Source organism: Calonectris borealis, chromosome 11, assembly GCF_964195595.1.
Source record: "Calonectris borealis chromosome 11, bCalBor7.hap1.2, whole genome shotgun sequence".
NCBI classification, from domain to species: domain Eukaryota; kingdom Metazoa; phylum Chordata; class Aves; order Procellariiformes; family Procellariidae; genus Calonectris; species Calonectris borealis.
In genome coordinates this window covers 23774300-23801523 of record NC_134322.1, presented here as the reverse complement: position 1 = coordinate 23801523, position 27224 = coordinate 23774300, and the positions used below count along the sequence as shown (strand labels likewise).

At 49.8% G+C, this 27224-nt stretch overlaps 2 protein-coding genes across 6 annotated transcripts in view; one reads left to right on the top strand and one right to left on the bottom strand.

Moving 5' to 3' along the window:
* The window catches only part of TRIP4 (thyroid hormone receptor interactor 4), a 33653-nt gene extending 12800 nt beyond the window's left edge, over positions 1 to 20853 (bottom strand). For both annotated transcript variants that reach the window (XM_075160649.1, XM_075160650.1), the window contains exons 1-11: positions 20686 to 20853; positions 19836 to 20002; positions 19480 to 19616; positions 15866 to 16099; positions 14840 to 14918; positions 12879 to 13008; positions 12348 to 12563; positions 11678 to 11804; positions 10747 to 10934; positions 9536 to 9660; positions 8640 to 8731 (exon numbers count right to left, since the gene is read on the bottom strand). In XM_075160649.1, coding sequence (XP_075016750.1) covers positions 8640 to 8731; positions 9536 to 9660; positions 10747 to 10934; positions 11678 to 11804; positions 12348 to 12563; positions 12879 to 13008; positions 14840 to 14918; positions 15866 to 16099; positions 19480 to 19616; positions 19836 to 20002; positions 20686 to 20771 — 1581 coding nt within the window. In that variant the 5' untranslated portion in view covers positions 20772 to 20853. The remainder of the gene's footprint in view (positions 1 to 8639; positions 8732 to 9535; positions 9661 to 10746; positions 10935 to 11677; positions 11805 to 12347; positions 12564 to 12878; positions 13009 to 14839; positions 14919 to 15865; positions 16100 to 19479; positions 19617 to 19835; positions 20003 to 20685) is intronic.
* A 3222-nt stretch (positions 20854 to 24075) lies between these two features.
* PCLAF (PCNA clamp associated factor) lies at positions 24076 to 26669 on the top strand. Of its 4 annotated transcripts, XR_012675273.1 has the most exons (5): positions 24076 to 24135; positions 24222 to 24299; positions 24378 to 24534; positions 24661 to 25194; positions 26237 to 26669. XR_012675273.1 is itself a non-coding variant. In XM_075160643.1 (4 exons), the coding sequence occupies exons 1-4, from the start codon at positions 24093 to 24095 to the stop codon at positions 26292 to 26294; spliced, it is 336 nt and encodes a 111-aa protein (XP_075016744.1). In that variant the 5' UTR covers positions 24076 to 24092; the 3' UTR covers positions 26295 to 26669. The 4 variants fall into 4 exon arrangements, 3 of the variants coding, with proteins under 3 accessions (XP_075016744.1, XP_075016742.1, XP_075016743.1); XM_075160643.1 differs by lacking the exon at positions 24661 to 25194; XM_075160641.1 differs by lacking the exon at positions 26237 to 26669 and having other exon boundaries at positions 24661 to 25893.
* The last annotated feature ends 555 nt before the right edge of the window (positions 26670 to 27224 follow it).

Here is a 27224-nt window from a genome sequence, read left to right as displayed (position 1 = left end):
TCTGCTGCTGGCAGATCATGTGCTGGCATAGGCTCCCTTCGCGAGGATGCGCAAGGGATTTTGCTAGCCTGCCTCCCTTTCCCCTTCTTCCCACAACGCCCTGTCAGTCCTTGCCTGCTCTGCCCCTCGCATGCTTAGCTGGTACGCAACCAGATCCAGACGCAGCAGGCTGGGATCGCCGCAGGACCCTTCCCCTGGCCGGTTGGATCCATCCGGTGGGTGTTCTCCGCCTCCCAGCCTCAAGCCTGGGTCTCGTCGTGTTCCTACACCACAAGCTGTACTTTGATTCAAAGGGCAGGGGAAGCAATTAAAATGTAATAAGTAATAACAGGACTTTGAAATGTAGATTTAATATTCAAACTCGTGCTGGTGCACTCTGATTTTTAAAATGCTGAGCAGTCTGCCAGGGCTCCAGTCTGCAAGGAGAGCTGGAGGACTCAGCGGTGCTGGGCACGGTGGGCACCCCCCCTGCTCTCCCTGAACCAGCGTCACAAGACCTACAGCCACCAACACCCTTCTGCAGCTCAACGCCCAGCCTGAGAAAACACCCAGCCATAGTAAACCCTACAAGCAGCACAAGAAGGGCTTGCGACATTTGTAAAGTGCCTGACAACCATCGGGGGAAACTGAGTGGACTTGGAAAAATATTCGGTAGTGTACTAGGCTCAGCTGAAAGAGCCGTTTTCATCCTCCTGTGCCAAGGGACGGCGGAGACCTCAGCTGCAATGCAGCCCCACCGCCTGCGCTGTTGGACAAAAGCTGGCAAGGAGGAGGAGGAAAGAGGCGACAGGGAGGAGGAGATGAGGGGAAACCAGGGCACCTGCTTCTGCTCAAGCAGCTCAGAACGCCTGCACCCTGCTAGATACAGCCAGACATTTTCAAGCAGTTTCTTAAAGTCCTTTCATAAATCAGAGTTGCAAAGCAAGGGGTAAAAATGGCGCAGCCGAGCACAGCAGGTGTCAGAGATCAGCTGAACTTTGAAAAAAACCTAACTTTGGTGAACACAGCCCTGTCCAGACAAGGCATCCACGTCCCTGCCCTGGTTTACTTCGGCAGCCGCCACTCCCCACGCTGACCCTTGCTGCTACTCCCCGAGGAGGCGTGATGCCGGTGGCTGCTTCCAACTATGGATTCAACCCCACCAACGTGATGGGATTTCTCATGGCCCAACGTGCGGCAAAACCAGGATACACATCTGAGCGACCGGTCTGTTCGGGGTTATGAAATCGATGACATGCCGAAGAAAGCTTAAGCAAGCGTAGTCCTTGGGCACGTGTACATTTACCACGGTGGTTATATTCTGTAGCTGCCAGCTCCCCTGTCATTTGGGGTCACCACCTAAAGGGTGGTCATGGCTCAACCTGGTGGAGCTACAACCAGACAGCGAGGGTGTGGGGCACCTGAGCAGCAGCCAGGCTCGAGGTCAATTTTATTTAACCTTTGGTTTCAGGATTAAATAAAAACCAAACACCAAGAAGGCAGCAAGTATCACTGACCACATCTGAAAGGAGAGAAAAAAAATCCCAGATCACTGACTAGTTTGCTGAAATGGTAGCAGAGGCTAAGTCCACAGTCATCATTAATTAAGTCATATGCTTCAGCCTTGGCTTCGTTTTTTCCCTAGGGTCTAGGAAACCAGAGGAGAGGGCAAGCTAGCCTCTATCATTTGATTTCTTTGGCATGTTAATGCATTCCTAAATTAATCATCATCAAGTGACAATCTCTCCTTCATCTTTAACAGACTGAGCAGTGGCCTTAGTAAACCTGCTGGCTTATGCAAGGCAGCTGGAGCCTTAGAAGAGTCTCTGATGAAAACCAAAGCACTTCACATAAGGAAAAACTCCCCCATCTCTTACCGTCTATAATCCAAACCAGCTGCAGGCCTGCTCTGCTCTGCTCCTAGAACCATGAACCAGGGGGGCTTTATATGGTGAGAAACCGAATAAAGAGATGCATCACCCGTAGGTCCCTGCAAGCCAGACTAATGCCTAATATCTCTTGATCTGGCATCAGGCTACGCGCGGAAGACAAATTCAGCTTAGGAGAATTCAGGGACCTGTAAAGTTCAAAGGCCTTTCGTCGGTTGCAATCATTAACAGCCACCTAGATTGCTGCAGAAGGAAGTATATCGGATCTAGCCTTCAAAACCCTGCTAAAAATCATTCATTGGTAGAGGTGCAATAACTAAGCCTCAGGAATGAGAAGGCAAATATCCCGTGAGCAGGGGTGAGCGAAGGTGCCAGGACAGCCACAGCATCGCACAAACGAGCATTTGTCTCACTCAGAGCCTGTGCTAGGAAACCTTTACTTTGGGGAGAGGGTCCTCGTAAAAAGTCTCTACGTATTTATACTGTTCTTCAAAGCAGATGTCAATGTATGTGTTTGTGTTTCTTCCTCTCATTAACTTCTTTCTTAGGCAAATATTACCAGCGGGCTATTGTTCCTTTATTTGGAGATAATCTAAACAGGCACCTTCTGGAGTCTAAATATAGAAAATTTCTACCCTTCTTCACTCCTATTTGAGAATTTAAAGCAAGTCCTGTATGCTTGGTGCCCAAGTCTGATTTTTTTTGCTGTTATTTTCACCGGGGAGGGAAGAGGAGGGCGAGAGATAAAACGCAAATTTCCTGAGAGGGAAAGATGGAGCCTACTTAAATGATAGTTTCAATCTCGTGGCACAAAAATAGCTGAGACGTGTTCCCTTGTGCAGATTTAGGACACTAAGTGATCACCTAGAAATGAAAAATAAACACTTCACTCCCGTCAAACATAATTACCCAATATTTCAACCTGAGATAATAGCTACATCTAGATATTGGCATGTGTGTGCGCTCACATTCAAAATAAGACCAAACACACCTATCGACCACTAAAATAGCAGCAGCGGAAATGTTCTTTTTCCAGTTAAAGTAATAGTCTCTCGGATCACAGTCATTAGCAAAATGAACATGAGCACATTAAAATAGCATAAATGTAAATAGTTCCCTGCTTGCTTTAGACCCTTGCCAAGCCCTGCCTGCACCATCCCATGTTTCCCCAGCGAGTGCTGCTGAAGTCACCGACACCTCATGCAGGAAAAGAAAGGCAGCTCCTTGCTCTGCTCAAGGTGTCGGTGACGTCAGCCCCGGAGCAAGGAAAAGCCGTCATCAACGCTCAGATCTCGACGGGGGGAAAAAAGTTTCCAGGTCACCTTCAGCGTCGAAAAGAGTAACAAAGGGATCATTCTGGTCTCAACCAAGGCTTTTTGAGTGGCTGCCACGAAGAGAAGGAAACGAGCCCAGAACGCGCTCCGAGGAGGTGTAAGATGTGCAAAGCTCAACTGGAAATACTGAGATTTAAGAGCCACGCGGAGGGATCTCCTGGCACCAGACAACCACCCGCCCGCAGCAGCAGGGCTGAATTCAGAAAGCAGCTTTTGCTTCACTCCCCTGCAAACAAAGCAGGTGACACTTGGCACCTGGGGTGGACTTTCCTACCTGATAATAACTTCTGCTCCTAGAGCAGCTTTGATCCAAAGATCACAGCTTTGAGCAGTAAAATTAGGCATATATAACCTCTGATGGGGAAGCACTGCTTTATTTTCCACATCGGAAGGAGACCCAGAGGAACAGATTTAACTAGTTCACGCAATTCGTAGCACAACTGGGATTAGGGCAATGTCATCTGACCTGATGCTGATTTTAATCACAAGGACAACTCTCCTCTGCTCTTCCTCTGCTCCCTGCCAGCTACTGGATGCAAGATCCTGTTCCGTCATCACTTCTCACGGGGCCCCACAGATCTGCAAACCACTTCAACAACGTCGATCGGTCTTCAAATACTGTACGTAGGGCAGAGCTGCAAGACTGACCCCTCTGAAGGGGTTACACAAGGCCAGCCTTACATGTCTGGTAATAATGCGGATAAATAACCAGTCCCTAATAACGATGCAAGCTCTCGGGGCAGGGACTTGGTTTGAGTCTGCTGGTGCAGGGGCATCGTTGCTTGATTTTGTTTTTTGAGCGCAAGTGTAAAAAAAAATATTAAATGAGGATAATGATAGGAAAATACCAGCAGGGTGCCACTAACATCTTCATTAGCAACCTGAGAGAGGATGCAAACAGCAAGGAAATTAAATCTGCAGACGGTACTAAATAGGGAGTGGGTGACAGCATCAAAAGGACTGAGAAATAATAGAAAAGTCGCAGGATGGACAGACGAGGAAGAGTCTCCCTTGCCTACGGGAACGAACGGTCACAAGAATCAAAACAAACTTCCGCAGCTGCTGAAAAAGGCAGGGCTACCATCAAAAGACAATGAGCAAGACAAGGAACTATTTCATCTTCGGGTGGTGGGTATAATCTGCAAATGTGGCTTGCCCTGCACTTGTGAAATGATTTCTTCCGGAAAATGCAGAAGCTTCAAATACAAGTTGGTGAAGTGGGGAGGTGTGAGTCAAAGCACAGTGCCTGAAAAGAGCTCTGTGATGGCTTAAACTCCGAGAGGTCTCTGCTGCCGCATCAGATTACCTTACTTGCTAATATACTGCAGATCTTTAGAAAATATTCAATGCTTTTTGCATGCCATAAGTGGCAAAAACACATCATCTTCCTTCCCCTCTCCTCCTGCAATGAGGAGGAGTCTTTGTACACCAAGAAATGGCTGGATTACACTGCTGACAAGTGTCTTTGGTGCCAGTTGCTGATGAACCTGGGCTGAATCATCAGCGTGAGCAACAGGGATTTCCGACTCCCAGTGAGATCAAACTGGGATTTCTGAGCTGGCACTGCACACTTTTTCATCGTGCTAGCGTTCGCAATTAAATTAATCTCAGCTTCCTTCAGATGCACTTGCTGCTCATGATAGTCCACAAAAACATACATTTCCTCATAAACCAGCTTCAGAAGGATGCTCAGATCTCTAAATTCAATCTTACAAGCTAGGGAAATGAACACTGCATTCAGTGAGCCTGAAAAAAATGGACAAAACCATTGTAAAAAGGCAACAAATTGGGAATTATAAACAGTTTGCAATATAAACAGAGCAGCAAAAAGCCAGTGAGATATAAACTGGGAGGTGCCATGGCATTGTGGCATTGAGAAGAGAGGTAAATCTCTCACCTATGGGTCTGACAACAGTGCTACTGGAATACACTACTCTTCCTCCAGTGTCTCTGTGGCCAAGTGGTGCCAGCAATCTGGGAGGAATTTATAGAGAACATAGCTAATTGTGAGGCTCCTTTATAGGAAGATTAAAAGCTAGTTACCTACAGCTCAATTTCCAGATTGTAAGAAGCTGCCACAGCCATTTTACCAATGCCTGAAGAATATGTCCACAAAGGAAGAGGGGGAATTGTCAGGGAGAGAAAAGTACTTGTGAGAGACCAGGACATATTCTTCCACAAGAAGGACGGGATTCTCCATTTAAAACCAAACTGTAAATCAGTGAATGCTACAGAAAAAAAAACCCTACACTGGCCCCAGTGTCCTTTCCTCTTCTCTCTCCCAAGGCTTGCTCCCATACAAGGCCAAACACTCCTGCAGATTTCGTTGTATTCCAGTCCCAAGGCTCCCTCTGCTGCTCGCATTCCAACCTCTCCCCATTCCGCCCATGACTAAGAAGAGACACAACCTCGTCAGAAATACTCTCTTCGTCTCTAGTTTCCAGGCATATCTCTCTGCTAAAAAAACTCACAGGGTTTGGGAAAGCCAGAAGAGCACTTCATGAGAAACAGCCCCCAGCTGCTGACGCCTCTCCAACTCTTCATGGCAAGAAGGTGCCCATCAGCCTGGTGTGTCCTCTTCCTCCGAACCAAGGAATCCCTTTATTCCATCTCACAAGATGGTCTTGGTTCTCTATCAAGCCCTACATGGCCTGATGATTCTCATCAGACCAAACCTGACTTGTACAAGGGGCAGTGGAGTGACCAGACATGAAACGGTATCGAGAACAGCCATGCTGTGCTTGGTACTAAGTGCAGGCTTTGTAAGTTAATAAAACACACACCGAGGAAAGCCGCTGCTCCAGATTTTGGGCATGGAGTCAGTCACAGCATCACAGACTCAGACCTCAGAAAGTCTCTAGTCCAACCTCCCAATCAAAGCAAGGTCGACACTGAATTCAGCCGAGGTTGCTCACGGCTTTGTCCTGTTGGGTCTTGAAAATCTTCAGGTGGAGACTGCACAACCCCTCTGGGCAATGCCTGCTCCAGTGCTTGGCTGTCCTCATGGGAAATTTTTTTTAAGTGACATTGAACCCTCCCCTTTCAATTTATGACCCTTGCCTCTCATCCTCCTGCCGTGTACATCAGCAAAGAGCCTGGCTCTGTCTCTCTACAATCTCCTTGCAGGAAGCGGAAGGTCTCTCTTCTCCCCCTGCCTCTCTTCACAGGGCACGTGCTCCAGCCCCCAACCATCTTGGTGGCCTCCACTGGCCTCACTCCAGTTCATCAACATCTTTTTTGTGACCACAGTATTCCAGATGTGGTTTAACCAATGCTGAGCAAAGAGGAATAATCACTTCTACTGGCCATACTGGGCCACCATGCCACCAGCCCTCCTTGCTGCCAGGGTTCCCATTCAGCTCGCTGGCTTCTTCAGCAGAGCCGCTCCCCAGTACCGATGCAGGGCGTCAGTCCACCCCAGGTGCAGGGTTTGGCATTGGGCCTTCAGGAATATGCCAGGCCTTTCCTCAAGGTTCCTCTGAATGGCAGCCATGCTGCTGAGCACATCCATTGCTCCCCCCAAGAGCAGCATTCGAAAACTCATTGTGGGGCACTCCATCTCCCCCTCCAGGTCATTGCTAAATGTACCAAACAGGAGAAGTTCGAGGAAAAAGCCCTGAGGAACACCACCTCAAACCAGCCTCCAAGGAGACTATGAGGCAACCACCACTGCATTTTGAAGCCCGATGACCCAGCCAGTTGTCAACCCTAGAAGTCCACCTACCCAGACTATAATGACTCATCTTGGATACATGCATGCTGCAGGAGACCAGGCTAAAAGCCTTGCTAAATACAAAGTAAAAGCTATTCACCACTCTACTGAATCCTAAAAGGTAATCAGGTTAGTCAAGCATGATCTTACCCCTAGGTAAATCCACACTGACTATTCCCAATGTCCTTCTCCTCCATGTGCCCAAAACTGGCTTTCAAGAGGAATCACACTATGAATTTCCCAGAGACCAAAGTGAGGCTGAGTGGCCTGAAGTGTCCAGGATTATCCTTTCTTCCCTTTTTAAAGATGGATGTAACAGTCACCTTTCTACAGTTATCAGGGTCCTCTCCTGATCTCCATGACCTTTCCAAGGTAAGAGTGGCCTCAAAAAAAACACCTGCCAACACTCTCAGCACATTTGGATGTGCACCGTCAGCACCCATGGACTTGTATGGACTGAGATTTCTCAAAGACTCCTGAGTCGATCTCTCTTCACTACAGGTAGTCCCTCTCCTCCTTGAACCCTGCCTCTAGGAGATCTTTTTGGGGAAGCCTGAGGAGAAGAAGGCCTCAGTACCTCAACCTTATCTGTGTCCCTGGTCACCAAATCACCTGCCTCGTTCAGCAAAAGGCCACTCAAACCTCCCTTGACTCCCTTGGGAACCTTGATCCACTGTAATCTCCAGCTGTCCCTCCTTCCCTGTACCTAGGGGCTCTGGATGTCCTCTCTGCAGGGTCTCCGTGAAGACCCTGCAGCTCTCCTGTCCATCCTCCCTGGTGGGAGGGTGCTCACCTCCTTCCACAGCTCCTTCTCGTGGTGACTCGATGCCCCAACCAGAGCACAACTCTCACCAGTGAGGCCACTGTGACCTCCAGCTCCAGGAATAAGCACCAGGCAGTTCCAGCAGCTACAGACCTAGATGCCTCTGCTTGGGCCAAGCTACCCTCTCTTATACCAGAGTAGTTGATCCCACTGGTACCACAGGGCTGGGGACAAGGTCCCATGGCACACGACCACCATTGCTGCAGAGTTTTCCACATTTCCACCCTGTCTTGAGTTTCCAAGCCCCTTCACATCCTCTGCCACATAAACTACTGCAATAACTACAAGCTCTGCTGGCTGGGCTCAGGAAGTTGTTTGCTGCGTTCCAAAAGCAGCCAAATAGGTACTTGACGCCTCCTAACCCAGAGTTCTCCCTGAGATGGGAGGATCAGCATAGCAAGCTCCCGAGTTTGCCAAATGACGATGAAAACCAGAAATACAACATTAATACATTGCAGGTTCCTGTCTTCCACAGTCCAGCACAGCCACAGCATCCTGGTGCACGTCTGTCCATGCAGCAAGGGAAGCAACGGTTGTCATGAGCCCATGCAGCATGGTCTCTCAAGCTAGTGTTGGTTTGATTAAACAGGCGTGAGTCCTTACTGAAGAGTTTCACAGTATGTGAGAAACTAGTTTCAACCAAACTACCTCACTGCCAGAGAGGCTGATGATGCATTTAGCCTATGTTAGTCCACCACTCCTTTCCGCCATTGCTGAAATGCATTTTCTCGGTATGTTCTCTTTCTAACCATACAAGACCGCGTAGTAGTTGTGTCTTCGCTCATTGCAGTCTAAAATCTCCATTCAATGTCTTCGCTAGAGCACCTCATGGAGGAGAGTTACACTACTTTAAAAGTTCGCTGGCTAATGCAAGCTCGTAAAGGTTTGTTTGCTGTACTCACCTGCTCATTAAATTGCTCTTGCGATAAGCAGTCGGTCACATCCACACAGCCTAGGAGGCACCCTGAGGGATAATCGCTTGGAAATTCCACATCTGCATCAAAAGAAATATCTCTTAAGGGGGGCCACATCCCCACACACATAGCTGGGGTCTTCTAACCCCCAGGTGCCCTTCCCTCTCCTCCATGCACTTCTACTTTTTGAGGCACAAGAAAACATATCGCAATTTTAACATCCTGTCGTTCTTTTTCCAGCTTAGGACCTTCACCATGACAGGACTAAGGTTGGGAGATTTGATTTATACACCTTTCCCTGCTTAGCTTCTGACAGAGGAACATATAGCGCAGGAAGAGCTCCTGGCTCTAACGAGAGAGCAGGCAATCCTGCTGTATGACATTTAAGCTGGGTGATGTGCAGAAACACCGCAAAGAGGCGTGCAGTGCAGCCACCAGCATCCTCCTACCCATACGAGAGAATAACATCCTCCTGAGAACCTGCAGTTCTGATTTCCGCAAGGCCAGAACACATGAAAAGCTTTTAACATCATTGTAAACAGACTGAAGCACAAGCCACTTCACACGCACGCAAGCACACACTCGATAGCCTGTTGCTTGAGCCAAGAATAAATGAAGTCTTTTCCTGTCAAAAGCTATCACAGAAGTCAGGTGCAATTCGCCAGTGTCTGTGCTTGGAGTACGTGACCAGCTAAAGGATGGAGTTAAAGTCTGCCACCATACTCATTCGGCTGACGAAATGCAGAAAGGATGAAGAGAATTTCAAGAACAGAAGGTTAAAAAGCGAAGGAGTAATAACGGCTCAGCAGAGAGGGCTTTCTGACACTGCTCATTACGTGGCTCAATGTACCAAATAATACAAAGATCCAAGGAGAGAAGTTCACCTTTCTGGAGCAGCATTCTGTAGGTGGTCTCCAGTTCACAGATTTCCTGAGGGGAAGGTCTTTTAGCAGTAGCTGCAATCCATAACCGCCCTCTATGAGATGTGTACCAGGTCCTGCCCTCCACCCTAGAGAACAAAGGACTTAAATTTCAGCAGAAATCACCCACACGGACACATTTTTCAATTGAACGTTTCGCTACGCAATTCCTGCTGCTTAGCTTTGCCCTGACTATTTAAACTCAAGCAACGTGTCAGCACTACAGATAAAAGCTGAGACGGGCAAGGAATAATGCCACAAGCAGAGCATGTCCTCACTGCTTTAGAGCAACAGCAAAAAAGGACATCAATCCCCTGCAAGTACAGCAGTATGTCGGACACGTGTGTAGGACAATCTGCTCATACAATTCCCTTACAAGCCTAAAAAGTTACGCACAGTAAGCATGCAATCTAGGGAGTAATGACAGACCATGCATCTGTATGAAGTGGTTGTTAGCTGCAGCCCTTGCGGATCCCAGCATGGACACTGGGCATCAACGCTGCAGCTGTGTCGGAGCGGCTGACAGAATCCCCAGACCACCTGGATGCAGAAGCTGGGCACGTGAAGATTTACAGCATCTTTAGCTTGGGAAGTGAAAAAGCTTTGCTCTCTAAAATGAAAAATTCTGTGAAGGAAAGGAAAAAAAAGACTAAAGAAGATTCTTTGTTCTAGATTAGCGGTAGGAAAGGTGAATTAACATGCCAGGGATGCTGTGCTGAAGGAGCTTCTCTTTGTAACCTGATTCCCGGCCCAGAGGGGAAGGCGGTGGCAAGCGGTGTGTGCGTGTGGTTGGTCTTTTTAAACAAAGCCTGGTGCCACTGTCGGCTTCTTTATGATGGACAAAAAGACCAGAAGAACACATTTCACATTTTCGGCTTATTTACCTTTCAAATTCCAGAAAGGTACGCCCCGACTATAGTGCAGAAATCTCAGCCTCTCTCTAAATTTACCCACTGTGAAGAAACTGGCACCTTCCAGGTTAGCTACTCTCATGAAAAAACAATTCATCAGGCTTCTCAAACCATCAGCACAGTGGATGAGGAGGCATGGCTTCCAAACCTGGAGCTATCAGTAGGTATATCATCAGTAGGTATCCTCTGAGGAACACAACTTCCCAGCTCGCCCGCGAAGCAAGAGCTGGTCAGGCTACAACACAGTTCAGGCTACCCTTTTACCTTTTGATTCCTCTTATGAGCAAGGAAGCCCAAGGCTGGTGCATGCTGAGGCACCAACCATCATCTGAGATCTCCTGCAATTCTCGATCTTGAATCCGCAATCTGTTCCGCTCCGAGCCAGACTCATTTCCAGCATCCGTGGAATGGATGGTTTTCCGGAGCGGAGGCAAACCAGTTTGGTCCACCCACTTCAGCATGTTCAAAAGAAACAAGAAAAAGGTTAGCACCTCTCTAGGAAAGATGTTTATCAAGTGCAAATCCTAGCCGAAGTTTTCCTTTGTTTAAGGACAGAGGTATTACTCGTATTGGGATCACTCTTCCTTCCTTGCAAGCTCTCTGCGCTTACATGCGATACTTTGGCAGGAGGAAAAGCAAGGTCATGTTCCACTCTGTGCGGCTTTTCCTTTCTATGCATCACAGCTAAACTATGGATTTAAAGAATAAATCTACCTGCTGGTGTTTCAAAGCATTCACAGGAAGATACAATTTTCAAAGCACATTCACAGCCATCAACACTCAAAACTGGGAATCGTCCAACCTCCAAATGCTTAGCATACACCAAGAACACCACGATTAAAGTGGAATTAGAGTGCAGAGATTATGCCCTTTGGAAATTGGAAATCTAGCAGAAAAGGCCTCATAAACAGAGCTGAAAAAGTGACACAACCTTAGGCTGACTCTCAGAAACTCCTTCAAGTTAGTGAAGAGGAGGAAGGAGACTAAAACTCAGATAAATCAAACCTCCCAAGAGCAGGGAACAGAGCAGGGCATTGGCAAACCTTTTCTGTCCCCAACTCAAATGGCTAATGAAGATCACCCAGACACAGGGGAGGAAAGAGGTACTACAAACATGCTAGAATTCACAATTCTTAAGCTCAGCTCTCCCAAAATTAGTCATTACTCTGGTATAAATCATTCAACCCATACTGACCAAAGGAGCAGGCTGAAGAAGACGGGGGTTCACTAAAACACCAGAACTCAGAGTTGTCTTTGCTTCTGGGCTCCCAGCTGTCTTGCTCAGCGTGCCACAATTAATGGCTTCGATGGTTTCACCCAGTCTGCAAGCACAAACAAGAGGCATGAAAATTCCCTGCTTCCCCCTGGCAACATCTCCCTTCTCCCCACACAAAAATTTCTGACACAAAGCATTTTTTTTACCACCTCCCCTAGCTAAACGATTTCCTTGCTAGGTCCAATTTCTAATTTGAACAGTCACTCTTATCCTCTGCAGAAACTCAGCCTGGTTTGAATTTGAGACGAATTGGTTGTGTTGAGATAGGCCTTCTGCAACATCTCTTTCCAGGGCAGCTTTATCTTTAACAGACGTGCCAGCTACTGAAACCCCACGCAAGCCTCGCACAGGTGGGCTTTGGAGGGGGTCTCAGCAGAGTTGCGCTGAAAGAGGTATGCTGCAAGCCAGAAAGACCCTCAAGGAAGAAAAGGATGTAAAACTGCATCCTAGTACTGGAGGTGCCCTTCAAGGGATCGGCTTGCTCAGCTTTCCTTACACTTGCTCTTCCAGATTCAGCCAGACCACTACCTATAGCGATTTTCACCTCCCTCCTTTCAGGCATGCCTTTGCGCTGCCGGTTCTCACTCACTTGCTGTGGTATTCAGCCATGCTGTTGTCTTCCTCCAGGATCTGCCTGCCAGCGAAGTCAATGGTGATTTTTTTGGCAAGACGAGAGGCGTGACGCAGCTCCCGCAGTTCCTGCTCTCTCTTCTGGAGGGCCTCCCTTTCCTGCTTGGAGAGCCACTGGTTGGAGTCCGTGGCGAAGTAATCTGATTCATCGTCAATGACCTGGGTTCGACGCACACTGGTGAGAAACAGCCGTAATGGTAGAAGATGAGCACAGCGGGACAGTGACACAGCACTGCCTGCCCCAAACCTGCCTTCCTACCGGCTCCTTTCTGTTCTCTCTAGAGAGCTGGACCGTCAGGGACACAAAGCAAGGACATCCAAACAGGACCCATTCGAGGGGTTCACTCTTGTTCCACCAAACCCCAATGTTAAGGTGTCTGTAGCTACAGCCCAGGTCTTAGAACGAACTCTCTAACATTTCAGTTAAAGGCAGCTTAGTCTGCCAGATAATTTACGCTATTCCATGATAGTCTCACAGTTAGTATCTTACCTTGTCCTGTCAAATTCCAACAACTTTTCTTTGTGTTTCACAGCCATCTCCAGGCCTGCTTTGAGTCTAGCTTCTTGTCGAGGCAGTAATTCTTTGCTTATGACATCCAAACTCCCTGAACTTTCAGCACCTGAGATAGAAAATAAATCACAGCTCAATAGTCAGGGACGGGCCAGTTGTTTAAAGCCCAGTCCTGGTGGGGCTGGCTGCAGAAATGCCCCTTAAAACAAATGCCATTCAAGGAGCTAAAAGAAGAACGTTGCACCAAGATCAGCACCTTTCCAAACCAGGTTCAAGGCCCAATCTTCCCTCTAGCCCCTTTCACAGACTCCTTCCTCCAAATAGAAGGAAACATTTAAATATTACAGTGACAGCGTCTAGGTAGTGTTTAGAGAGCAGGTCTTGGTCTTTGATTCTCCTTCACCCTTCCCTAACAATTTGGGCAGTCCAAATTCTGCCCATCACCAAGTGCAGGCCTCGAGCCCCCTCCTAAAAGCCAAATTCTCTCCTAACTGTTTTGACCTCCACAAAGAGACTCTTGGTCACGACAGATCACTGACAATTGCCAGTTACGCGCAGAGCAAGCCTTCTGTCTGCTGCTGTATGAGCCTCTTGCAAATGAAATCCTCCCCCAACACACCTCAGCAGGTTTTTCAGACCAGCTATTGTTAGAGAAGGAGAAATCTATTCCCAGCAACGATCTCTTCTTTCTTACCATTTCTGGCAAGGGGCCAAAACCCAACCAAACAAACAGAAGGGGGAAAAAAAAAAGCTTTGCGTCAAAGCCACAATGGAACAAACCGATGTATTTCACAGAAGACACCACGCGGGCTAACGCCTTTATTTCAGGGAAACAAAAAAGCCTGTATTTCCCTGTCGTCGCTGATCCACGTTTTTTCAGTCTGGAGACAAATAGCTATCCACATTTCAGCTTTCACCTACACAGATAATGCACAAAGCAAGACCTGGCAGGGACAGAAGGGAAGACTGATAAAATGGGTACGGAAAGGGGATCCTGAAGTACATCAGGATCTCTACAGGAAGATTATAAACAGACCGACTCTGTGATCAGCTGTTACTCTCAAGGACTTGCAGGACCTCCTGCCATCTCAGCAGCTCTAAAGAGAAGTTGACACCGAGACCCAGAGTAAATATTTCCCTAGTTCTTCAGCGAAGTATATTTTTCAACCAAGAACACTGTGACCTTGGCTATATTTCAGCTAAACTCAGAAAAACATCCCCATAATGCACAGGTCTTCGCTGGGAGACTGGGTATTATTTCCTCTTGCTTTCCTTGGCTCTGCTCCTATTTTTAGCTCCCAAGATAAGTGTTAGACAAGAAGAGTCATTAGAAAATATTAACCACCACCTCTCTAGACCCAGCAAATCAGATAGCAGCACTTCATCTTCCACAACACACATTCCACATGAGACTTACCCTAATTTTCAAGGACCACTACAATGATCCAGTTCATGTGATTATTTAGGAATGCCTAACGAGCAGCCTTGGGGCCTCTGGGTAAGGACATTATACGCTGCCATTTGACACTCACAGCTATCACCTCTGTTGAAGTCCACAAACGCTGCCGAGTGCCTGCTGAGAGGATACAAGGAGCCGGCTTCCCAGCCATCCTTTTAATACCCACCACAAACACGGTGTAGCAACGGGGGCAAGTGGCTCAGTAAAGTCTGAAGCAAACAGAGTTCACAAACTGTCCTGGCAATTTACAGCCCAAAGAAACATTCAAGTGCCAGCTCCCAAGAAAGAATTACCTTTAGACTTTGGCAGCAATTCTTTGTAATTCAGATGGATGGATCTAGACAATTTACACACCAGGACGGACACACTCTCATTCCTACACAACATCAAGGCAACCGTAGCACAGTGAGGCAGAGGAGGGCTCCTGCTGTTGCATAACTGATTGGATTCGTTATATTACAGGTATGTAATTGCTACTGACCTGCCATGAGCTTCTTCAGCAACTTCTGGCTCTTGTTTGAGTCCCGTTGAAGAATGTCCTGCTCTTCTTTAGTGCACACCTAAGGACAAAAAAGAAAATGGAGACTTAGGAAGGACATCACATGCTTGACCAGCTTCAGAGCCTTGGGCAACAGCTCAGGGTAAACTGTTTAAAATGGCCAACATAGTCCACACCTCCTTCCCTTCGGTGTTATCTATGCAGGGAGAATCCTGAAAGCTTGTTCTTTACTAAAAGCAATCCGTGAGAAATGTACAGCTTGGTCTTTCTCAGTTCTGTGGGTGGGCACACTGCTAGGTGATCTCAAAGGATGAGAAATGCACTCAGAACCTCCCCGAGCAGACCAGCAATGCTTAACACAGAGGTCCTCTCTCTTGACTGGCCACTTGGAGTTAAACAGATCTTTAAAAACAGCAACGAATCTGATTTAAAACATTTTCTTCATCCAACCAATATTTTCCTCTCTCCTGAAGTTAACTTTACTGAATCTGCAGTCATTAACTTGCCCCCTTTCTCCAAAAGGTGCCCTTTCGACCAAATACAGGGTGTAACAGGTATCCCAAATGATGCATACCGCACAAGTGTTGAAGAAAAGTCAGCACACTGGCCCTGGCCATGTCTCCTGCCCCTTTCAAGGCTACCAGGGCTGTGCCCAGGATGGGGCTGAAGCCTTGCACACATTTTGGACACTAGTTTGATGCACAGGACAGCCACAGGAGACTGTAATAAATCAGGCAGGCTCCAAAGTGATGTACGTTATGAGGGAAACCTCTCCACTCTCCGATGTGGCACACCATAAAAGAAACACAAAGTGACTTAAAACCACAGCAATTCTCCGTCCCCTAAAAGGAGATAGTACAGGTTCTTTCCTGCCCAGCTTTAGAGCTTGGAGAACTTTCCTAGAAGAACTTTGATCTGAGAGGCTAGTTCAGCCCCATGCCATTTCAAAGCCCTGAGCAAAATACGCCACGTTCAAGCACAGAAAATAAAAACTACCTCGTTACTAACCAGAGCACCACAGAACAAGCAGGGTCCAGAGCCCTCCTGCTCGCAGACAATGCGCCCACAAACCAAGCAGTTGTTGATGAGCTTGTGCTTCTGGCCCAGGCACTCGCAGGTGTGACGCCCAGGGATCAGGACGGCCAGTTTGTCTTGCCCCTCCTTGGTATAGAGGCTGACATATTTGGGCTTCTTTTTAGAGGAATTGCTACTGCTGCTGACTCCACTGCTGTTCTCCTGTGCCTGAGAAGCAAAAAAACAAACAAACAGATTGTAGTCACAATGCAATACCGGCAGCAAAGAGAAAACACCGACCCTTGAAAAGGCTGGGGAGACTCAGACAAGTGTTATTCTGCCTAACTGGAATGAAACTTGGACCAGACCCCAGATTCAATGGAAAGACAAGCTTAGGCCTGCCAGAAAAGGTCCAAGGAATCTAAACAAAGCAAGGACATAAGGATATTGCTGATCCACTTGACGTTTGCTGCCTCTGAAAGCTAAAACTGCTTGGGTCTAGATGGCAGGCGTGCTGTCAGTCCTCCGGACCTGCAATATCAACTCACAGGTATTTAACAGCTTCAAACAGCAGCTCAGCTACTCCCAGATTTATTTTCAAGGGCTATTTAGATTAGAGCAACGCCCTGTTTGTAACTATGAAGTCCTGTGCGTGCCTACCCCCAGAAACAGAGCTGTTGGTGGCAGCAGGACCTCTTCATTCACAGCCAGTTCACCACCCAGCTTTTTTTACATTTTCCACCCCGAGCAGAGGTTTTCCATGCACTGCATGTTCAAGTGTTGAGCTGTAATGTAAATTCTTCTCGTTTCATGACTTGGCATCAGTGATTCTGTGATCTACCTCTCTGAGTTGCAATCAGGGACTGCACTGGGTCAGGCTTTGGGTCAGGCCAAAGTAGAGAAACCCTGATCAGAAACAAAGCAAGATATTTTAGATGATGGCTGGATTAATAATCTAATAGTGGAATTCTCTGTTTTCTCCCTCAGACCTTACACCTTGATCAAAGAAACAAAGGGTTCCTCCTGCCACCCGACATCTCCAGCAGGTACATCTCCGGCTGAGAAGTGAATTGTTGAGAAGTTAATTGCAGGAATTAATTACAGCACAGAAATCATTCCAAGAGAACAGAACAAAGCCAAATGCTACCATTTCTCTGGCAATGCTCAAAATCAGATGCTTTGAAAAGCAAGCACAACACGCTCCAGGCACAAATCTACCTCATAACACTAGATGAGACTGGTTTCAACCACGAATTGCATGCTAGCCATGACCAAGAAAGACTAGGACTTATTACCCTTATCTATTTCAGCAAGCAGCACTTCAATGTACTCCAACTCTCTGGCCTTTAGTTGTCGTATCTGTGACACACTTGAAAATCCTCTTGCAGCTCAAGCGCAGCTTTTCTTTGCCTCTCCTCTCCACAGTCTCTCTCAACAATAGAAAAGAGGATTTCTTGGAAACCCTTTCCCAGAAAGCCTGTTTGCGTTCACCACAGAACAACTAGCTTTCTCTGCCTCCGCACGCTAGAGGATCGCTCCTGCTCCCTGACCCACACCTCAGCTAGCCCTGCTTCTACGTCCTCCCACGCTGCTTTTCTCAGTGACAGTGCCGTGCTGCGGCATTAGGACACCTCGTCTTTACTCTTTTTACCTGCTCTCAATAGCAACAGGCTACTGGTTTAGCGACAAGTGGGCATAGCACTTCCAGTCCCGCCAGCTCCGCCCAACTGGCTTTATTGCCACTGCCAGATCCGAACACTACTGTCATGAAAAAAAAAAACAAAACCAGATAAAGTAATTTTGGTTGGCAAACCTTGGCAGAGCTTTCTCAGTTTTTTTTAATTAAGTTAGAAGATAACTACAAGAAAATGGAACATCACTGTCCATTTTTAACCCTGCAGTTCAAAAAATGTGGTTTTTTATCTTACAAATACTTTTACAAACACTTTAAGCATTTGCAGCCTCCCTGCTACAAAAACTTCAATTTAAAAACATAAATTTAAGTTCCACTATTTATTCAGGTGCAACCCTGACTCTCAGGATTTTGATGTTGGTCAGTCAGGGTTGCACCTGGATAAATCATGGAATTTAATTTCAGGAGGTGCAACGTGCTCGATGTTTATAGCATGAAGGACTCCACCGCAAGTCTAACGATGCAAGTCAAGCACACTGCAGATCAATGCTTATTTCTGTGGAGCACGCTTACGCTTCAGACAGCAATAGAGTGATCTGCTGTATTTGATGCAACCTGGGACTGCAGTTGTACAGCTGGATCTGCACCTAAGGAAGAAGCCTGGGTTCGCAGCAGGTAGCTCCGAGTCAAAACCCACTACACCAGAAATAAAATCCAGCCTAGGTAATTACAATGACATCTAACAGCAAAAATTGTTATATTCGGAGCGCTGACTGTAGGAAATGGTTCTGCTGAAGGGAAAGCAAGGCAGCTGCAAAAAGTTAAGAGAAAGGCAACTACTGCTTGCTGCATGGCCTTGTGCTGCTTGAAAATAGCAGGATTTCTTGGGTTTTAGCTTTGCTCTGCTCTTATTCTGCAGTTTCTTTCATTGCAGCTCAGACTGTTAATGAATACTGCAAAAACATTTCTCCACAAAATGGAACATCTTATCTCAACACTAAAGTGGAGCTGAACTGGAGAGGGAAACAGCCAAACCAGAGGTGCTGCTCACTGGAAAGGCATGCGCTACAGCTCTGATTCCTCTATCTAGTGCCTAAGGCCTCCTTCCTGAAGCAGCCTGAAATATTTCAGTTGCCAATTCAAGCTTTATTCAGCGTGACTGGGAATTTTTAAATACAGCAAGAAGGAATGTTCTACCCACTTGGTGGCTTCCTTAATTCCTCAACCTTCACACCTCTGCTTTAATGAAATACCTTTTATTACTAATTACAGCATCTACTTCCATTGTCCACTCTCATCCAGGCTTCTTTGGGGGGGGAGTAAAATCCATTTTGACATAGTCGCTACCTGATGATCATTTTACTCTCCGTTACAGACACGAGCATACACAACCTTTCTCCCCATCCTCGTACTATTTGCCCCACAGCAGTGAGACTCCCAGACGCACACAGAGGGTACGAGCGCGGCCTGTCCAAATCCGCGGTCAGCTTTGAACAGTCGATGCGCAGGAACAGCCACCTTCTCACTGCAACTGGGCGACTGTACAACTCGCTGACAGGGCGCTTGCAGCGTGGGACCCCTGACTATCCCAACGGCTGCCAAAGCATTTGCTCAGGTTATAGCTTGTGGCTGCCACGCTGCATGCTATCTATGAGTGAACAAAGACACACAAACATATATCTCACAGAGGCTGTGCTGTATACAAGACAAGACAAGGTTTGCAGGGGAAAGCAAGCATTTATTCAACACAGTGATGTAGCTGGGAAACACAAACATGCTTTCAGGTACATAATCCCCTTTGTCACGACTGATAACGAAGGATTCGTATTTCTGAAAGCTTATTTCCGTTTTCCAGTCACGTCTTTTGTTGGAGTGTTTGATATTACCTTTCCCCGCGACCCAGGTTCAAAGCGCGCCCTCAGCACCCAGTGACACACAGCCAGGCGAAGCCTGCCCTCGCGTACCAGACACTCACCTTGGCCAGGTCGAGGGGGGTTTTCACTTCCTCTACATGTGCACTTGGCTCAGCGTACGCAGGTGTCTCCTGCTTGTTCCTTCCTTTGCGTTTACCCTTTTTGGCTTGGTCTCCAGCCCGAGGCACTTCCGAAGTCTCTGGAAGCGTGCGTAAGCACAAAGAAAGGCTGGGTAACTACCAGCAAGAGAAAGATGCCCCTGAACTCTTACTTGGTGAATGAAAATGGGCTTTACACTGTCACAAAGAACAGAAACGAGACCAGTCACAGGCATTCGTGGCATGTAATTGTTTATAAACAGAATAACTGAAGACAAGCTTATTTAAGACTTTAATTCCTTCCTCCCTGTACCACTCACCATCCTTTTTCCGATACACTGGCAAAGGCTCAGAGGGCAGCTGGGAGGATTTCCGCCACCTGGCCAGCAGTTCTTCTACAAACTGACTCTTCTTCCCATCAGTCCCCTGAATGAGGTCAACGACGTACTCCCGGATCTCATCCTCGTTTGTTATTGACAAGATGTACCTGCAAGAGGATGGGATGGAGAAAAATGGGTAAGGAGGCTTTTGTTCCGAGGAAACCAGCACGGTGGTCTAATCGCACACGTGTGCAATTTATCTCTCCTCTTCAGACCAGGCTTCTGTAGAGACCATGGTAAGAAACAGGTTTATGAGTCAAATTTTGCGACAGACACTTTGGGAAAGCCTTGTGGCTGTTTCACTGAAAAAAACGTAAGTTAAATTATTTTTCTCCCCCTGTTCCAGAGTGACATCCCCCCAACCCTTCTGCCAAACACTAAAAAATTCACCCTGAGACTCCGGTTGCTACCGAGTCATGTAAAAAAATCTAACCATAAACCAACAAGCTCCTGCTTAAACCCAAGGAGACAGCAGCATGCCCTTCCCCACCTACCCACAATGACCCCACACCCCTCCCACCACTTCCCACCCCCCGGTCCCCTCAAGGGGCACCCACCCGTGGGACAACCCAGGGCGCAGATCCCCGAGCCCCCCGAGAGCGGCTCTGAAAACACCATTTTCTGTTGTTGGCCCATGGGGCCGGGGGGGGCCCGGAGGCGATGCGAGAGGCCACCGCGGCCTGTCACAGCGGGCCTGAGAGGAGGGATCACTAGGCCCCGGCGGAGGGTACGGCCCCGAGCGGGGCCCGCCACGGCTCCTGCCCGTCCCGGCGCCCCCGGCCCCGCTCACCTCACGACCTCCTCGCCCACGTCCAGCCCGAAGTCTCCGCGCAGGTGCTGGACGCACCAGGCCAGGAGCGGGCTGGGCGCCGCCATCTTCCGCGCGGGGGAAGGGAAACGGCGGCGGACCGCCCCAACACCTTCCCACCTCCCCCCGGGAACGCGGCCGCGGCGCCAGCGTTCCGGTCCCCGGCCCCGGTTCTCCACACGGGGAGTCCCCCGGGGCTGAAGGCGAGCGAAAGCGGCGCTTGTCCCGCCCTCGCTGCTGAGGAAAGGGGGCAGGAAGATGAGCTGAGGCGGGGGGACCAGCAGCAGCCCCTGCCCTCGCTGAGCATCCTCTCTAGGCCCGGCTGGGAGGGAGGGGGCTGAGCCGGGCAGCACGGAGGGGTCGGGGGGGTGCACGGCGGGGAGGGGGGGTACAGGGAAAGTGCCCCGAGCTGGCTGCTGCCTGGCCCCTGCCCAGCCTGAAGGTGAGGGGCGAGGGTTCAGTCAGGACAGGACTAGCTCTCCCCGCTCTGCCTGCACCCAGGAAAGGTGACCTGTGGGGGGGAGGCCCCAGCGCCTTTCCCCCCGGGCAGGGTGGGGGTTTGTTTCCCTGCTGCCTGCAGCCTCATCTCCAGGTGCGCTGCAGACTATTTAATAGGAGCTTTTCTCACCCGCAGATGGATTCTCTGCGTCCCTGAACCTCCTCACCGCCGGTCCCCGTGCTTGTGCCACAGGGATGATGGCGGAGCTCTGCCAAAAGGACGCCCAGCTCTGAACGCCGCTCGCTTCCCTTTGCTCACAGTCAGGAAACATCTGTGGAGCCAGTTCTTCTCTCGCTTGGAAAAATCCTCTGAAGTCAAAGGGCAGAAGCGGTGTAAGTTTGCGTGAAAGAAAAAATGCAGCTCACCACTCTACGTAGGCTTGCAGGGAGAGGAGGGAATACTTAGGGTTAGGGTTAGGCTTAGGGTCCACTCTTTAAAAACCAAACAAAAACACAACCCAGAGTAATAACATTATTCTTAGCTCACGTTTCACCTGTGCCAGCGCCACAAAATAGAAGTGAATGGAGAATTACGCCATCATTTAAAAAAAAAAAAGCCAGCACTAAAAGCCTGGTTAAGCAAACACACATTAGGATGAACATTAAAAGATAAAGGGAGCAGTAACTCTTGGAAAGGGAGGGAATGTATTTGGGACCACCATTGCTAAGACATTGGACACACTGGAGGAGGACAGCGTGATTTCTTAGAAAAAACAGCTCCAACTGGGTATCGGAGAGCGAGGTTTATCGCCTCCGCAAAGGCGAAAGCCTCCAGCCCCAGCAGCTGCCAGACTGAAGCACGGCGAGACCCTCAGCTGCCTACACAGCTCACATCATGTTCGCAGGGTGCAGCTGCCACGAAGGAGCCTCACATCAGGGAGACCATGATTTAAGTTGTCATAACACAAATCTTTTGCTGAAATTGGGGGTGCCTGGCCTTCCTCCCTACGTGCTGCTTGGCTAAATCTTCATAAGGCAATACTTCACTTGCACGTCAGAGGGAGCTCCAGGCATAGCCTGGAGGCAGGACATAACAAGTGGTCCCATCCCTGCACTACCAGTGTCCCGGCTCCATGCCTAGCTGGGCTCCCGAGCTGCCTCCGTGTCCCTCCTGGCCTGCTGCCTTGCTCCCCGGGGACATGGACCTTGCTCCCCGGGGACATGGACCTTGCTCCCTGGGCACTTGGGTTACCCTCTGGCACTGCCCGTCCATTGACATGCCACCACGATGCTTGCCCAGTCCTGCAGTGCGTTTGAGCCAGGAGCAGATCTTGCTGGAAAAGACCATGAAGAAACATCATTTTTTGGCCAGAGCAGTTCTCCCACCCTGTGAACTCACACTGAACCCACCTGAACTCACACTGGTGCTGAAAAAAAACACATCTAACGGCAGTCTTGGACCAAAACGTGACATGTTGTGGGGGTTTCCGTGCTCCCAGCCATTGTCGCTCGCTGATACGTTTTTTAAAATGCTGTACGCAGACAGCAAACTGTGGGAGCCAAGGCTTCATCTCTGCAAGCACCTGGAAAGGGAACAGACTTCCCTCTCTTGGAAAGGCTCGGTGGTGCCGGCGGCCCTGCCCGCAGCTGAGCACAGCTATCACAATTTGTCACGGGAAGGAACAATATCACTCTTCCTCCTCTCCCCCCCGGACTGCTGTGGTATCAATGAAGATGAGTGCCAGCGCTGGGCTGTGGGACGTGAATGCCAGCCCCCGCAGCGAGGAGGGCGGCGGGGAGGGAGCAGCAGGCAGCGAGAGCCCCGCTGCCACGGAGGGGAGGCCCGGGACATCCGTGAGCCACCTCCTTCCCGGGGACAGAGGCTGGGGCGGGGGCCGCGGCTGCGCAGCCTTCGGCGGTCCTGTGCGTCCGGGACAGATCTCCCTTCCCCCGGGCGGGAGCCGCGGCTGTTGACACTCGGTGGCGGCTGAGGGGAGCGAGCTGAAGGGAGCGGCGCTGAGAGGACTCCCGATGAGGGGAGCGGGCTGAGGGGAGCGACCCTGAGGGGAGCCGCGCTGAGAGGACCAGGCTCAAGGGACCCGCGCTGAGGGGAGCCGCGCTGAGGGGACCAGGCTCAAAGGGACCCGCGCTGAGGGGAGCCGCGCTGAGGGGACCAGGCTCAAGGGACCCGCGCTGAGGGGAGCGGTCTGAGGGGACCAGGCTCAAGGGACCCGCGCTGAGGGGAGCGGTCTGAGGGGACCAGGCTCAAGGGACCCGCGCTGAGGGGAGCGGTCTGAGGGGACCAGGCTCAAGGGACCCGCGCTGAGCGGAGCGGTCTGAGGGGACCAGGCTCAAAGGGACCCGCGCTGAGGGGAGCGGTCTGAGGGGACCAGGCTCAAGGGACCCGCGCTGAGCGGAGCGGGCTGAGGGGACCAGGCTCAAGGGACCCGCGCTGAGGGGAGCGGGCTGAGGGGACCAGGCTCAAGGGACCCGCGCTGAGGGGAGCGGTCTGAGGGGACCAGGCTCAAGGGACCCGCGCTGAGGGGAGCGGTCTGAGGGGACCAGGCTCAAGGGACCCGCGCTGAGCCGAGCGGTCTGAGGGGACCAGGCTCAAGGGACCCGCGCTGAGGGGAGCGGTCTGAGGGGACCAGGCTCAAGGGACCCGCGCTGAGGGGAGCGGTCTGAGGGGACCAGGCTCAAGGGACCCGCGCTGAGGGGAGCGGTCTGAGGGGACCAGGCTCAAGGGACCCGCGCTGAGCGGAGCGGTCTGAGGGGACCGGACCGAGGGGAGCGACTCTGATGGGAAGGGGCTGAGGGGATCCGCGCGCTGCTCCTCACGGAGGGGAGCGGCCCCGCGCGCCCCGGCGCGCTCCCATTGGCGGGCGCTGGCCAATAGCGTTTCCCCGCGGGCGGCGGCGGCTCCCGCGCGGGCCGGGCGGGGCGGGGGCAGGATGGTGCGGACGAAGGCGGCGTGCGGCGGGGCCTACCGCAAAGGTGCGGCCCGGGCCGGGCCGGGCCGGGCCGGGTGAGGGGGGGGGCGCGCCGCGGAGCCGCCGCTCACCGCTCCGCTCTCCCCGCAGTGCTGGCCGCCCGCGCTCCCCGGAAGGTGCTGGGCTCCAGCAGCCTCAACGCGGGACCGTCGCCGGCCGCCAAGAGAGGTGAGAGCGGGGCGCGGCCGGGGCTCCGCTCCCTCCCCGCCTGGCCCGCGGCGGGGCTGACGGCCGCTCTCCCCGCAGGCGTGGGCCGCCGTGTCGGGGGGAACCCGGTGTGCGTGAGGCCCGTCCCCGCCTGGCAGAGGGGCATCGGCGAGTTCCTGCAGCTGCCGCAGAAGGAGAACCGGGCGCCCGGCGGAGAGGCGGCGGGGAGCAGCGGCCTGGGGCCGGCCGCCAAAAAGTAGGTGTCGGTCCCGCGGGGCTCGGGGGGGACTGGAGGAGGCAGTACCCCCTGCCTGCCCTCAGCCTACGCCGTGAAGCGCTGGGGCTTTCTCGGGAGAGGGTTTAATGGCGGTTTTCCCCTCAGCTTTGGAAGCAGCAGCACAAGTCCCTGCAAACCGAAACTGCAACGAGGTGGGGCTGAAGGAGATGCGGAAGAGTTGGACCTTGGGGCTAACTGGCAGGGAAGGGGCGCTCGATGTATCAGAGAGGCAAAATGCAATAATAAAGTACGCTTGAGGAGTTTCGGTGGTCAGGACGTGCTGCTCGAACTTAATGTTCACTTTCTTTAACAAAAATTTTTAAAAAAGCTGTCTGAAGAACGGCAGAGGTAAAACTGCCTGCAGAGCAGCAGCGACGCACGCAGCTGTCATCGCTGCATCTGGTGCTCTGTGGCGTTGCTTTAAAGTGTGCACCAGTATTGTCAGTGTGGTCCATGGAGTGACATTAAACAGCAAAATCCCTGGCACTTTCAAATAATACAGAGTGCGGCGTGCCTGGCTGCCTGCAAAGGGTGTATTGAGGGCTGTCAGTGTGTCCTTGGATGAAACAAATTCTTCCATGACTGCTTTGAAACTACAATTTATTCTTGAAGGAGCAAGCAACGACTGAAAAGTTGATGGTCTGTCTGTTAACCCTCATATCCTCATTGAAATAAAGTTTCTCAGCAAAGTCTGGTGAAATGCACATCCATCTCCACTGACCTCGTGGGGGTTTTCTAAAAATGGGTGCAGTAATTGGTAGTTCAGGCAAATTCTCTGTGCCCAGACGTGCTTCGTTTGCATACAGACGAGAGCAACGTGACTCCCCGTAGCTGTCAGCTCTGTTTCAGAAAAGCTTAGGAAACTGCTAGTGGCTTCTGTACATCAGAAATTGAATTGCTCTACCAAGTTGTCGCTTCAAAGATTAACTTGTAGGCTGCACTACTGACTGAAAAGGTAGCAGTGTGAAACATTGTCTTACAGACACTCTATTCTCAATTGCCAAGGTTTTTTTTCACCAAGTATAGGTAATCCTAAACTGTCTGGGTGGCCCCCATAAGAATGAGTCCTGAGTTATCTTGAAGGACAAGCAAACGAACAACCTCTTGGAGAAACAAAAGATGTGCACTGTAGTGCTGCAAAACTTTCATCTCTTCATTTGGAATTTGTTGGGCTGAGTAAGGACCAGGTGGTGATAACCCTGCAGAGAACACACAGTGTCACCATCTAAAACAACTTACAGTTTCCCAGTATGTTCTGGAAGAAGCAAGAGCTGTACCCGCTTAACTGTGCGACCTTTTTTTTCAGTCATACGAGTAAGTTAGTCAGGGTGAAACTCAGGCATGAAATGGGAGTTAAATTTTGAGTTTCCTATGTGGAACCTGCATGTGGCCCTCTGGGTCGAGAAGGACGCGCAGAGGATGACCGAGGATGTATCAGTGTGCGATGTTTTCTGCACTGAAGTAGGCTTTCCCGTTTGAAAGGTAGGTGTGTGCTGCTTAATCTGGGCTTCTAGCGCTTAGGATAAAGCAGCTTGTGTCAGCCCTAATGTCTCAAGGTGTAGTCTGGGGCTAATTAAAGTAATATAGGTCACCCAGCCTCTAGGAAAAGGGCTTTGTAGCCTTTCAAACAAGAGTTGATAGAGTTTTGCTAACTCTTTTGAATTGGTAACGCTTCTTACAGAGCTCGCCCCCTGCCACCAGATCCTGCAGAAGATGGCGAGTCCTCTGAAGAAGAGTAGATGTCATCTGACCCCAACTTTAATGACCACGTCTCCTATACTTGAGCTGGTTTTTGTATATTTGTATAGTTTTTTAAAAGTTTGTAATGGCTTATGTTCAGCTGTTGTACAGAACTAAAAGTATGAGAGACTGCAAGAACATTGTGATAAAATTATGGTGAAATTAATATATACTTTTTGAAGCTTAGCATTCAGTATAAGTCACTGTTTTAATTTTTATCTTGGTTTCCTTGAGTTCCTCAGTGACTGCTGCATATCATGCAGCTTTTATCTTTTGATTGCCTTGTGCTTGCCAGAGACTTGCATGATCGTGCCTGTTCTGTTTTTAGAAAGCAGATCCTCAGTTTTCTAATACACTGAAGTATTCTGAAAATACATCCATGTCGTGTCTTTATTGAAGTAAAAACTGTTAATGACACCCTCTTTGTCTGAAGAAGGGAAAGCCGGATTTAAAAAGACACCAGTGAGGTGGAAGGGGAGGCATCACTTGCTACGATTTAGAGGTGAGGTTTAATTAAAACAAACTGGGTTGTTCTAATGAATCAAAGCCCTGAAAGTGCAGGGAGCAATAAACTGCTAAAAATAAATAAAACTTGTTACCGTGAAGGGCCTGAGGCTGCCACACAACTTTTGGGGTACTTTATCGGAAAGAGTGAGTGGGGTCTTACGGAAAAGAAGCGATGGGTCTTACTCTCGGGGGTTCTGCTTCTGCCCTTCTTAGAAGCACCACAAATGATCGGGGTGTAGTTGAGCTGATGAAAAGTTTGCACATAAGGAGAATTTAGTGGCAGCTCTAGTAGATCAGCCTCATATATTTATCCTGGGGAAAGCGGTTAACGCTGTGTAGAAGTCTCTTCCTAAAAAGTCTATGAATAAAAAGGAGGATTGTTACAGAAAAGCTGTTAAAGTTGTTTGAGAAGTAGCAAGGGA